This window comes from Tyto alba, unplaced genomic scaffold (assembly GCF_018691265.1).
Source record: "Tyto alba isolate M040663 unplaced genomic scaffold, T.alba_DEE_v4.0 Super-Scaffold_39, whole genome shotgun sequence".
Lineage (NCBI taxonomy): Eukaryota > Metazoa > Chordata > Aves > Strigiformes > Tytonidae > Tyto > Tyto alba.
This window is the reverse complement of record NW_024881314.1, coordinates 1,376,466-1,388,990: the sequence shown is the minus strand read 5'-3', so window position 1 is coordinate 1,388,990 and position 12,525 is coordinate 1,376,466. Positions and strand designations below refer to the sequence as shown.

At 55.3% G+C, this 12,525-nt stretch overlaps 1 protein-coding gene across 1 annotated transcript in view; it reads left to right on the top strand.

Annotated features, from left to right (window-relative positions):
- The window catches only part of NPLOC4 (NPL4 homolog, ubiquitin recognition factor), a 31,125-nt gene that overhangs the window by 15,757 nt on the left and 2,843 nt on the right, over nucleotides 1-12,525 (top strand). Inside the window, exons 12-15 of the mRNA XM_042802719.1 lie at nucleotides 1,339-1,499; nucleotides 8,439-8,510; nucleotides 10,432-10,527; nucleotides 11,498-11,614. Coding sequence (XP_042658653.1) covers nucleotides 1,339-1,499; nucleotides 8,439-8,510; nucleotides 10,432-10,527; nucleotides 11,498-11,614 — 446 coding nt within the window. The remainder of the gene's footprint in view (nucleotides 1-1,338; nucleotides 1,500-8,438; nucleotides 8,511-10,431; nucleotides 10,528-11,497; nucleotides 11,615-12,525) is intronic.

Sequence of the window (12,525 nt, the reverse complement as noted above, 5' to 3'; positions counted from 1 at the left end):
CACATATATTCATTTAAAATTTCCCTGGAGCAGATACACTCTGTTCTGGGTCTATTTAACACAATGAAAAAAAAAAAAGAAAAAAAAAAAAAAAAAAAAAAAACAAACCAAAAAACACATGACTTCCAAATAGCATCCAGTGTAAAAACTGAAAGTGTGATATTATATTGCCTCCTCTGAGCCCAGGTTTTGTAAGTGTTCCCAGAGCCTTTTTCAGTCAAAACGTTCTCCTTCAGTTAACAGGCCCGTGCAATCAGACAGCTGCCCGTACATTCAAAAGCATCCATCTTTCATTAAAGATAGATGTGTATCTCAGTCGCGCTTTTTTTTTTTAATTATTATTTATTTCTATGTTTTTTTAAACAAGGTGTTTTACTGAGGAAAACGATGGCTAGCTTTGTTCAGACCTTCCCTGTGTCTTGGTCTATGTTTAATTTCTAGGAGTGTTTGTTCTGGAGCAGTGAGTGATTGAGGTTAGAGATCAAAGGGTAGAAAACGAATATTTCCTCTTTTCTGTTCCAGGTAATTTCATTCTCTTCTGTTAAATCAGCCCATCAGGTTTCTATTTAAACACTTGATTCCTTCCTTTTGTGCCATATAAATGTATTTGGATAGTTTGCATCAACGTTGCCTTTAAATCCTCTACATGGATTAATTTCTATTCCCTCCTGAATTCCTAGGTTTGGAAATAGTAACGTTTTCCTACCATCTGTCTGTATCTTCTCTTTCCAGTTGTATTCTAGTGACATATGACCTGATGTTGCTTACTTTATCCAAACTAAAGCGCCAAGCATGTGATCTATCAGCGAGCCAGGGTCTTAATTTCCACTTTCCATGTCAGATTTCCACCAGGCCATCCATTACAGGCTGAGAAAACACTTTTTCTCCTTACGCCTGACATTACTAGGGGACCAACCCTGAATCTGCAGCTCACGGTTCCTTGGAAATGAAACAGGCTCCCAGGAACTGTGTGCCTGGCTTTTGTTTTGAAAGAGAGAAGATTCCTGCAGGGCAGTGGGAGGGTGATGCTACCGGGAGCCTTCCGAAAGGGCAGCTTTGCCTCCTTTGAGCTCCTGGCAGAGCAGTCTTGCTGTCTCTCCGGGGGTCTGTGCTGTTAGGCTAGCTGTGAAAATGCGTGCTACTAAATAAAGACAGATTTTAGAGGGGATTCTTGCCTAGAAGTGCTTCCCATGCAGCTGCGCCGGCGGTTCCATCTCGCCGTCGCTCACTGTTAGCAAGACCGTCGCGTTTAACGTTGCTCTTTGAGTCGTGCCCCTCCGAGCGACGCGGGGCAAATCGCTCTCGCGTGGGATTTCTAACCAGCCTCCTCTCTTCCAGGTGGTCCCGACAACCAGGTCCACTTCGAGGGGTACCAGGTCTCGAATCAGTGCATGGCGCTGGTTCGAGACGAGTGTTTGCTGCCCTGCCGAGACGCGCCGGAGCTGGGCTACGCCAAGGAGTCCAGCAGCGAGCAGTATGTGCCCGACGTGTTTTACAAGGTGAGGGCTGCGCGCTGGGCTGGGGGAGCCGCAAAAACGGCTCTGCCGCCTGTCTGGGAATCAGCATGGCCAGCTCGGGAGAGGACGTCTTTGAGGCCTGAACTGTTCTCAGTAGTAACCATTCCCCACACGTCTGCAAAGTAATTGCACAAGCCCCCGTTTTCCCCCCTCGTAAATGTGCTGTTACGGTTTCCGGCGCGGCGGTAGGTCATTGGCCATCCAGCTTCTAAAATGAGGCCCGCAGTGATGCACCCAGAGCCCCCAGCAAGCGCTCTGAGCCTCCCCGCCTCTTCCCCGTTTGTTGGCAGGATTTGCCACGCTTCCCTCTTGATTTTTAATCCCCGGCCGAGTTCGGCTTCCTCCAGCCCTGTGATGCGTGCTAGCGCAAGCGGTGCCAGGGTAATGTTTGTGCAAGGGCGGGGGGGTTGGCCCTGCGCATGCTGCTCTGCAGCAAAAGGAAGGTGCGAAGGCAGGGCGGGGGTGCACCCCTGGTTTTCCCCTCTTGTACCAAGGGTACTGCCTGCACCCAGTTCTCGGGTCAGACAATAAACTCCAAAAACTGGTCCTGGGGAGCAGCGGGGGGGGGGGGGGGGGGGGGGATAGGTCCATCCGTCCAGAGCGGATCCAAAATGCTCTTACCTGAAGTGTCATGCAGGAACGCCGCTGGTGACCTGCCTGCTGCGGTTTTGGGTGCAGCTTGTTGGTGATGAATGGACTGTCACGATTCCCTTGACAGTTGTTTCTGGAGATCTTCAGCCCGCCCTGTATCTGCGGGGCCGAGCGAGAAACGTGGGGACAGGATCTCTGCGGAGGCTAATAGCACTGCTGCTCAAGCATGTGTATGCTGGTGCCCCGTGAGCGAGGACAGAGGAATTAATTAATGGCGCTGCTTGCCAACTAATTAGCCATCCATCACCCGAGTTAGTTATCTCATTCTTGTCTGTGTCTGATATTCACAGCCCGCTCAGCCTGTAGCGCTCCCGCCGCCTGTACTAAAGCTGTCTCTGTTCAGGAGCACAGGATAAGCCAAGTTTGGGACGACTGAAGCGAGCGTATTGTGCACCAGTGACAGAAATGGAGCTGCTCAAAATGCCCTGGCGTGCCCTGAACCTGAGACAGGGGAGTGCTGGCCTGGGTGAATTAGCCCGTGAGACTCCGTCTTCCCCTCCCACCCCTTAACGCTGAACTGCTGGCGTGTCTTGCCACCACCTGAAAACGAGGAGCCTAAATTCCAGGCTTGAGAGGAGAGGTAGCTGGAATCTGTACCTTTTTCCTTAGCACGCAGGCAGCTTGCTCTTAGGACCTGATAAGCTCGGTCCGATTTAGATCCAGCGGGGCTCAATTATGCAAGGGTTGGCCCTGATTGCGAAGATGAGATCATCTCCTGGCGTGCTGCTGTCCTGCTCCGGAGGAGCCCGTGCTGTGCCACAGTCAGGGTGCAGCCTCGCAGGAGGTCCCGCAGGTCTGTGGCCCACATGTGGGCCACCCTGGGTGTTCGGAGTAGCAGGAAGCCAGTGGGTGTTCCCTTAAGGTCTTCGCTCCCATTCGTAATCTGAAGCAGGGAGATAAACAAAATGCTAACTGATGGCTCCAGCCTCCTGTGGAAATTTCCATGAACCACTGATTCACTGGGTCAGGCTGCAGCTGATTTCATATGTTTTATAACTTCTATCCGTAATTGCCTTTTTCATGATGTGCTCAAGGAAGGCTTGAGGACTGCTCTGGCGGGTGTAACTGTCCTTCAGCCTTGAACGTGTTTGGCTGTAGGATCTCTTAATTTTTTTGGAATGTTCTTAAATCAATGGAAAGCTTAGTCACTTCTGGCTTTGAAAACCTTTGGGGTCTCATTAAATGTGCGAAGGCTTGAGGTCAGAGACACTACCTCATAGTTACTGGGTTGGTGACAATAATGGTGTCAAAGCGTTGGTTAAATACAGTATGAGGAGCAGGAGTGCAGTGCTTGGCCTGGTGACAGAGGACAGCTGCCTCGTGGTGCAGCCCCCCGCTCCCCCTCTCGCTGCTACAACTGCAGGAGCTGAGCAGCTTTGTCCCCAGTCCTCGATGTGGGGGCTCCCCTCTGTGCTGCCCCCCCCCCCCCCAGCTCGCTTTGGGCAGGAGGCTGCACTTTGGAGTAGTTGCTGCATTTTGGATCGAGAAGCTATCGCTGGGAGAGAGGAAAGTCTGTATATATATTTCTGTGTAACGTGCAAGTACTCATTTGAAAAGCCCTTTAGGATGAAAGGAGCTAGACAAATTTATTCTGATCGGATGAGAACCAGAAGGCCAGTGTTTGTGTAGTGTGGATGTATTTATAGAACAACTATGCATCCAGATGCAGAGCAAGATCTGTTGAACTCTCATATCTGCCGACGACGGGGTAACGCAGTAGATCCACCTTCGGCTTCGCGCAGAGGAAAAGGTGCTGCCATTCGCATCCCTAGCGAAGCCCGAGCCAACAGCTGTGCTTCAGTCACGTTGTTCAAAGATACCTCGTACCTCTGCTGGCAGTAGGTGTTGTCATTTCAGCGACGACTGTTACCAAAAAAAAAATGCGCCTGGATTGGTAATGCAGGCGCAAGAAGGGGGTGAGGATCCGCACTGCAGGCGGGAGAGCTGCAGCTTCAGGGGCTTCACCTCAGAGGCGAAGAGGTGCCTGGAAAGGGAGGGACGGCTGGCTTTTGGCCAGCGAGCCCTTTTTCCACGGTTTGCACCACGGTTTGTGGGGTGGGAGCAGGGGCTACCACGTCCCCCGGGGCTGCAGCTGTTCCTGCCTGAAGGTGACTCACCTCGATGGGCCCTTAGCGTAGACGGGCTTTTCTCCCATGGAAATAGGAAAACTGATGGCACCAGCGTTATCCTGCCTCAGGAGGCGAGGCGTTTTTCCCGAGCCTCTAGCCTTGTGATTTCTGTATTTCTTTACCATTCTCTTTACGTTGGCCACTAGCCCTGCTTGCTTAGGGGAACCACCCCAGTGGAATTGGCAGTGTGAGCTTTCTACATGCGGCCGTTGCTTTCCTGGCTCGGGAAGGCTAGGCTCCTGCTCTAGCCTGAAAGCCTTTGGGGACCATGAGTACGAGTTGCTTTGCTCTGAGATACCTCCCCATGTAAGATTACCTGGAAGGAAGAAAACGTCTCCCTTGGCCTCCCGGGTTGTCCGGGAAGCGTCAGAGCACGGCGCCGTTTCCAATTCCAGTGTTGCACCACCGGCACATGCTTCTTGGTGAGTTCAATGCCAGAAAACTCACGAAGGAGTCGCTCTTGTCGAGAGCAAGCCGGGGTAACCGCTCTCTTCGGGAGTAAAGACCACGATGGGCACTTCACGCTGTTTCTCAGCTGGATGAGGGAGAGCCCATCTGAGCATTACGTACGAGCGTTTTCCATTCCCCGTCTTCTGCCCTCGAGTGGTCTCCTTTGTCCACCTGGCTCTAGAAAAGAACCTTATTGATGTTGATTTCGCGAAGAGCGTACCTTCCAAACGGCGAGTTGATTATTCGGAGCTGCAGTTGCTCGCCAGTGGTGCTCAGTGCCGACCTGGGTGTGATCCCTCCCGTCGGGCTCCCTGCGGTCAGTCTGCCGAGCCCGTAACTTCGCTGTGGCATTGCCCGGCTGCTCCCCGCGGGCCCCCGTGCTCTGCTCCACCGTGAACTTCATGGGCGTCCCAACCTCCCCCTGAATGCAGGAAGAGAGATTGCCGTGTTTTACAGACCCTCTGAAACACTTGAATATTTGGATTTTGGGCCTGGCTGGCTTTGTCTCTTATCACAGGTATTTGTGCCGGCTCAGTGCAAACATGGAGATGTCATCCTTGCAACAAATTGCATTTTACGGCTGCCTTAATATTCCCCCCGAGTTTCTTTGGTAAGATGAAAGCCCTGCACAATGGCACCAGTGTTGTGAAAGAGCCCTTTGCCCTCCCAGAGCCCTGCCTGTGCTTTGGGCATTCACAGCGGCTGAGGCGGGGTCGGAACCTTGGCTTCTCATCTGTGAAGCGTGGTCCCACCTGGGAGAGCCCTGAGCCAGGACACTGCTTTTAGGAGAGCCGAGCAGGACCTCTGAGCCAGGCTGTCCCCCGGCGTGGCACGCCTTGCTTCCACCCCTTCACTTTGAAATCCTCTTCCCGGGAGAAACACGATAGCCAGGCTGCGGGGAGGCTTCTGCGGGGAGTTTTCACTGACAGCGAAGGACTTCCCCTGGCTGGCCTCCTACCAACGGTTCATGTTGGACTGGAAAAGCCTTCTTAGCCTTAAATGTCCCAGCTGCTCTGGGGAGGAGGATGCGCGATTAGCTCACGAGGAGTCTCCTGAGAAGCGTTTCAACTCTCGCTGACCCCACCGCTCGTTTTTTAGAAAAGTCGCCTCGTTTCTGCGCGTCAGCCGCTCTATCTGTGCGAGGGGGCAGCTCCGCCTGGTAAAGCTCTTGGAAATCAGGAGAGGGAAGAGCAAGGCTGGGCTTTATTACCGCACGGAAAGGACAGGCAGCTGCCCGGCTCCACGGTGCCTTCGGCAGAGAGAACCCGCGGGGAAGGACCAAGGCTGGGGATGCCATCGCTGACCGGCCCGGGCACCTGGGACCCTCCTGGCTGATGGCCGCCCGGGCTCCTCGCTTGGCTGCTCCCCTCACCCTCGATGGAAAAATCCCGAAGCCACCGGCCGGCCGCGCTCCCCGTCCTTTTCCCTGCTTTGACCCCGTCCGCTCGCGGCTTCTGCCTCCAAACGGCGCCTCGAAAGGCTCTAACCGCAGCGCCCGGTGCCATCTCCAGTTCGCTCCTGTTTTTGGGATGATTCACTGTCCAGATCCAGGCCCCGCTGCTTGATTTTTTTTTTTTTGTCCAGGAGCCAAATACTTGCGCCTTTTTTAACCCCTTCCTGGCCTCCCTTTGGAGTGGTTGCCACTGAGCATCCGTGGCTTTAGGGGCCTGGGGCTCCTGGGCTGCGGCAATAACGCGCCGAGAGGCGCTGCTGGGGCCCCGGCGACTGCTGAGTTCAGGATGAAGATGTCTTTCTCCCAGCAGTTCTCCCAACTTGACGTTTGTTGGGGCCTTTAAAACATAATTGCCTAATAAAACGGCGCGTGGGGGTGGGAGAAGAGTGCCAGAATGGGGAGGCGGAGGGGGTGGCTTTTCTGTCTGGGGTCAGGACACGTCCTCGACGCCGGGGGAGCGAGGTTCCAGCTTGGTAGTTACAGTCTAGTGCGTGTCTTGAAGGCCTCAGCAGCATGACATTAAAAAGAAGGCATTTAACATGGAAATCCCCAGAGGCGGAGATTAAAGCGAACAGGTGCTGGAAAAATGTTTCTGCATATTAGAACTTAATTAGATTTGAAAATGAATTCCAGATGGGCTAATTATGTGTGAGTTGTTGCAGGTTCTTTCTTGCCGGGGCAGGATTGTGTTTGGGAAGCTGATTCGGTCTGATTGGATTTGATTCCTGACTCTTGCGGTATCACCGAGATCTAGAAGCAGGTTAGCTTTCAGGTCCTGTGATCTCCCTGAAAAAGGCTCCACGTCTCCTCCTGCTCCTGTCAGAGCCAGAGAGATCTGAGGCCACGAGCCACCAGGCTTGTTGCTGAAATAACCACAGGGCCAACAACCTGTCATGTTCAAGGAGAAAAGATCCTTATCGAAATTGCTTTTAAAAGGAGCTTCAAAGACTGGAAGGTAGATAGATTTTTTTTTTTTTTTGGTTACAAAGGGAACCGTTCCTAGGGACAGAGGATGCTTGGGGAGGGGGCTGTTGCCTGGAGGGGAGCAGCGTGCCGGAGCCTGCTCGGGCGATGTCCATCCGGGTGTACTGGGAGAGCACAGCGTGAGAGCGGGGTGCTGGCCGCCGCGCCGCATATTTGTGCTGTGCAAACACTAGCGGGACCCGAGAAATGCTGATAGCGAGGGCGTGGCGTACGCCGGGAGAGGAGGGTGTCAGCCAGGGGCAGCTCATCCCCAGCTCGGAGTGAAGAATCCCACTCAAAACACCCCCCCGGGGGAGGGGGGGGGGGGATGGACCCGCCGGAGGAGCGGGGGTCACGGCCTCTCGCCGAGGTCCCCTAAAGCCACCGAGGTGTTGGGGTGACGGCTCTGCCGGCGTGCGGCGGCTCTGGGTCTGCCTCCAGCCACTGAGACTTCTGAGAGCTCAGTAAACGTAAACCTCAGTGTAAGGTCCCTGATTGGAAATTATGGGCATATGATTTATATGGGGCTCAGTGAATGATTTATAACATGTTAAGTGATGATTTAGGTAGAAAATACAACCCCCTCTTACAGGATCTTTAATGAAAAGTGTCAGTTCTCATGAATTTATTTTTGAAGCAGTGTTTGAACTCGGCATGTTTGACATAAATCACATCTAATTGTCATTTTATGATTAATGAACATATGCTGGCCATTTTTCTCCATAATTAAACTTTATGTTCAATTCGTCTGGCAAAGCAAAACAAGTTTACGCGTTGCGATACGCCGGCTCTTCAGGTCTGCGTATGAGAAGGTGCCTGGGTTCCCGATTCCCAGGCGAGAGCTGGTGCGAGAGACTCGTGGCCGGCTTTGCGGAAAGGCGGGTTTGCCTTGGCTGAGAAAGCAGCTGTGGCGCTGTCCCTCCCTTTTTAAGACAGTACTGCTTCTTAAATGGCATTTTAGACTTCTTAAATAATGCCGGGCGCCTCAGTCATCACCACCGGAGAGGCAAAGACAACCAAGGTGGTTTGTGACCACACACTCCCTCGGCTCAGGAGGAAACCGAGGTCCTGGCTCACGGAGTTAGATCTGGAGCCGCGGGGAATCAGGCGGCTCTGCAGCACCCAGCCACGTAGGAGCAGGTTGGTCTCTGCACCTTCAGTGATCTGCCAGAGCTGAGGGTCCCCGGGGCTCCTGCGTGGGCGTCTCCAGGGCAGGATCCCATAGGCTTCACGCCGCTTCCACGCTGAGGAATAACAAAACTCTTCTTCTTTCAGGACATAGACAAGTTTGGCAACGAGATCACACAGCTGGCTCGCCCGCTCCCGGTTGAGTACCTAATCATAGATGTAAGTATTTGTTGCGCTCGTTTGCTTTAGCAGGAGGCGGTCAGGACGGAGTGAAGTTCTTAACCCACCTCTAAAATTCACGTTGGAGGCGGTCCATAAGACAGGTTGTTTGTTTTTTTTGGTTTTTTTTTTTTTTTTTTTCTCCTGCTGCCAGGCATTTCTAGCACAGAGGTGCTGGCGGCGGCGCGCTCTGGGGTGGCTTTGGGGCTCCCTGGGGTCGGTGTGGTGCCGGGGAGCGCACCTCCTTCCTGGGAAGTGTCTTATCAGGGCTCCAGACTGGCACGTGGCCACGCAGCCGGGGAAGCAGCCAGCCCCACGGATGCGTGTGTCGGGCACTACCTCACAGGGAGCTAATTAGAAAGCTCCAGTTGTCTGTCTCTTAGCAGCAATTAAGAATCCCTCTCCTTTTAGTGACTCAGCAGACCAGGTTGGTTGTACAGAAATGCCTTTTCTTGGGGGAGGGAGTTCACAGCTTGGCTGGAGCAGGGCTGCTGCCTGCCCGTGAGCAAGCGCTGCCAGGCACGGGGGCACGGCTCTGCCCTTCGCCTCGAAAGGAAACTGTTACGGCGGTGGAAGGCAGGAAAGCAAATAATCCGGATGACAGATGATATTGCTGGAGCTCAGAGGTGGTGCCAATAACGATTTAAATCCACCCGGAGCAACTGGTCTGGTCCAGCTGCCCGTGGCCCGCGGGCGCAGGGAAGCTGGCAGCCCCGAGGCTCCCCCTGCCTCGTCCTTCCTCCCCGTTTACTCCCGGCTGCAGGCGTCGCTTATCGGAGCGGCGCTGGGGCTGACGCTGGGCCGGGTGGCTCGCCCAGAGAAACGTCCTGTCCGGAACAAGGGGCCCATTGTGCGGGGCCCTCGGACTCCCCGTGCCGGGCGGCGGCGCTGGAGCGTGTTTATTACTCCGAGGAGTAAAGGCATCTGTTTCTGGGCTACCTGCGGCGTAATCGAGGTGGGAACAGATTGATGGAACACGCATTCAGGAGCAGCCTGGAAAGCTGCGTTTCCGCGGCGTCTTGTTTTGTCTCGTTTTTTAAAAAAAAAAAAAAAAACAAAAAAAAACCCAAACCACAAAGGCATTAATTATTCCAGTTAATACTGTCCTGGCAGGTATTTCTGCATCTCTGCTTACAAAGGGCTTCACCAACAGGGCCCAGCAGTCGGTAAATGACACCGAAACTTTAAAGCCCCCAGAATCAGGACTGCTTTAAAGGGCAGAAACAGCCCAAACGCTTGTTTGTGAGCTCAGTAACGTGGGCGCGATGTTGTGTTACCCCATTCCCTTGGCAGGGGGTGCAGGGAGGAGGCAGGGCGAGTGCCCCCAGGGCACAGGCTGACTGTTCAGCAAAGTGCAAAGGTTTTTTTGTTTTGGTTTGGGGGTTTTTTGTTGTTTTGGGTTTTTTTTTTTGTTGTTTTTTTTTTTCTTTAGCATCTGTTCCAGCCCTGAATGGAGCAGCAGAGTCCCTTGGCTATCCCGTGGCCAGACGTGGGGACCGCGCTCTCCCCCCCACCCCACCCCCCCCCACCATCACCCCTCGGTGTTAAGGTGACACCCCCAGGGTGACACCCCCCCAGCAGCAGCTGCCTGGCACGGGGCAGAGCTGCGCTGGAGCTGCTGCGTCCCGGTGACCTTTGCAGAGAGGGATGCTCTCCGTGGCAGCGTGCTGCGCTCGTCAGGACCGAGCGCGGAACATCTCCCTCCAGCTTCGTTAGAAACGGCTGCCAGGAGCTCAGGGGTGCGCTGGCTGGAACGTCACTTTAAATGTTAAAAGCTGTCGGAAGATCCCCGCTGTAATTGCCTGGCTGAGCTCTTAATGCGTAGCCCTGGCTGCTCTCGGCTATCGGGAGCCTTGCTTCCCGTTATCCCGCTTGCCTCTCCTGCTGTCAGCGCTCTGATCGTCCTCTCTTGGATTTTTAGATCACCACAACTTTCCCCAAGGATCCAGTCTACACTTTTTCTATTTCTCAAAATCCATTCCCCATCGAGAACCGCGATGTGCTGGGAGAAACTCAGGTAAGGAGTGGTTCCTAACGAAGCCGCGTTGAATACAGGCGACCCGTCTGTCTCCCTTGCGCTCACTAAAACCTCCAAAGGGAGGGCTGCGCCTGTGACCTTAAATCACCCCTTCACTTGCCAAGCACCTTCCTGCACGGAGCAGCGTCTGCGTGCCGAGCAGCTTGCCGGCTGCCCCGAGAGGTTCCAGCCCCACGGCACCCGCTTCTCCCTGCGGCCAGGAGCGGGACCGAGGTCTGTCGCTCCGGCTCCGAGAACGCCGGCTTCTCTTCCTTGGGTGGATTTTTAAAACCCAGAGGCCGTTCGCTGCAAGAGGCCCGCAGCGCCCGAGCAGAGGCGGCTGCTGGACAGCTCGAGGCTCTGGCTGGGTGTCGCCGGCACGCAGAAGGCTCGAGTTGCTTTAAAGCAGCAACAGCTCGTTTCTCGAAGGCGGCCGCGCCGGAGATGCCGAAGGTTTCCTCCAGAAGCCGCCGCGAGAAAGGGGTCGCTGCCCGTTGTGGCTCTGTCGGCAGAGCGGGGAGAGGCCGGCTGCTCGGCGACAGCTTTGCTCCTCGTTTTTTGAGCGCGCCCTGGGCTCAAAAGCAGAGCAAGAGGAGAGGATGGGCAAGAAGGGGCTGCTTCGGCCCCATCCGCCCCTTTTCTGCCGTTTCCTTAGGGACTGGGCTTTGAGCTGAGCTGGCTGGTCTCCGCTCAGCATCTCTTGGGGCTGAGATCCGCTCGGTACACGCCGGGGTTGTTCGGGTGCTTGGGTAGGGGAGCGAGCGCGGACCCAGAGATCCTTTTCTCTGGAAGTTTAACTGCAACTCGGTCAGCCGGCCTGGGATCTGATTTCGGGAGGGCCTCCCCACGTTAGAGCTGATGCCCAGAAGAGACGGGAACGTTACAGTGGCTGTAGTGGGTCAGAGTGGGAAACCAAAGTAATCACGTGGGGGAGAAGTGACTTCTCTTTATTACTTTCCCCTCTCTCTAGGACTTCCACAGCTTGGCCACGTACCTGTCCCAAAATACTTCCTCCATTTTCCTAGACATCATTTCCGATTTCCATCTGCTCCTCTTCCTGGTCACGAACGACGTCATGCCTCTGCGGGTACGTAACAGGGAGGAAAGCGTCGTGTCTGCGCCGCTGTCCCCAGGACCCGGAGCTCCTCCCGGGGTGTCACTTACCCGTGGGGAGGTGACAACCCAGACTGCCACCCCCCCAGGCTGCAGGCCCTGCAGCTGGCCCAGCTCTTCCAGGCTGAGCTGTTGGTAGGAGATTTAAAAAGTGAAACCAAAGCCCCCCCCAAGTAGACCGAGAGCTCAACGCGCCGCTCGGAGCAGCGAGAGGGGGGGGGCCGGTTGTTAGCACGGTCACAGACCAGACAGAGCCAAGTTGGCCGCGGCTCGGGAGAGCTGGAAACATTTAACAAAAAAAAAAAAAAAAAAATCTCTCAGAAATTCCTGTTGTAACGATAACGAGATCAGAGCCCCCAAATCACGCTGAGGCCAACGACTTCCTGGCCGTGCAGCTCTGCCTCTCTTGGCCGGGCAGCGGGGGCTTGGCGGCTGCCCAGGGCCCCCCCCCCCCCCCCCGCCCCGTTCCCATCTGCACCGCCGGCCCCGGCGCAAGCGGCACGCCAGCGAAAAAAGGGGCCACGTGTTTGCCAGAGGCTTCGAGGGCGCCGGGGATCGCGCATGTGTGGGGCAGCCGGGCTGACCCTGGGCAGCTGGAGATCAGGCCGGGGCCGTGCACGGGGCTGGGGGGGGGGGGGGGGTTTGCAACCCACCCCCCCCCAGGGGTGTCAGGCTCAGCCCGCGGCGCCGGTGGGCTGCAGCCTGGTGGGGTGATAACCTGCCCGCGGCGGAAAGGGGAGCGCTTGGGGGTTTAGGGGACGTCTGAATGCTGAGGGGGGAGCAGAGGGGAGACGCCGCGTCCTGCTGCCTGCAACCCAAAGGGCTTTTTGGAAAGGGGCGGCAGCTCGGAGCCGCGGATCTGTCCTGCTGTGCCTGCTGGAGGGG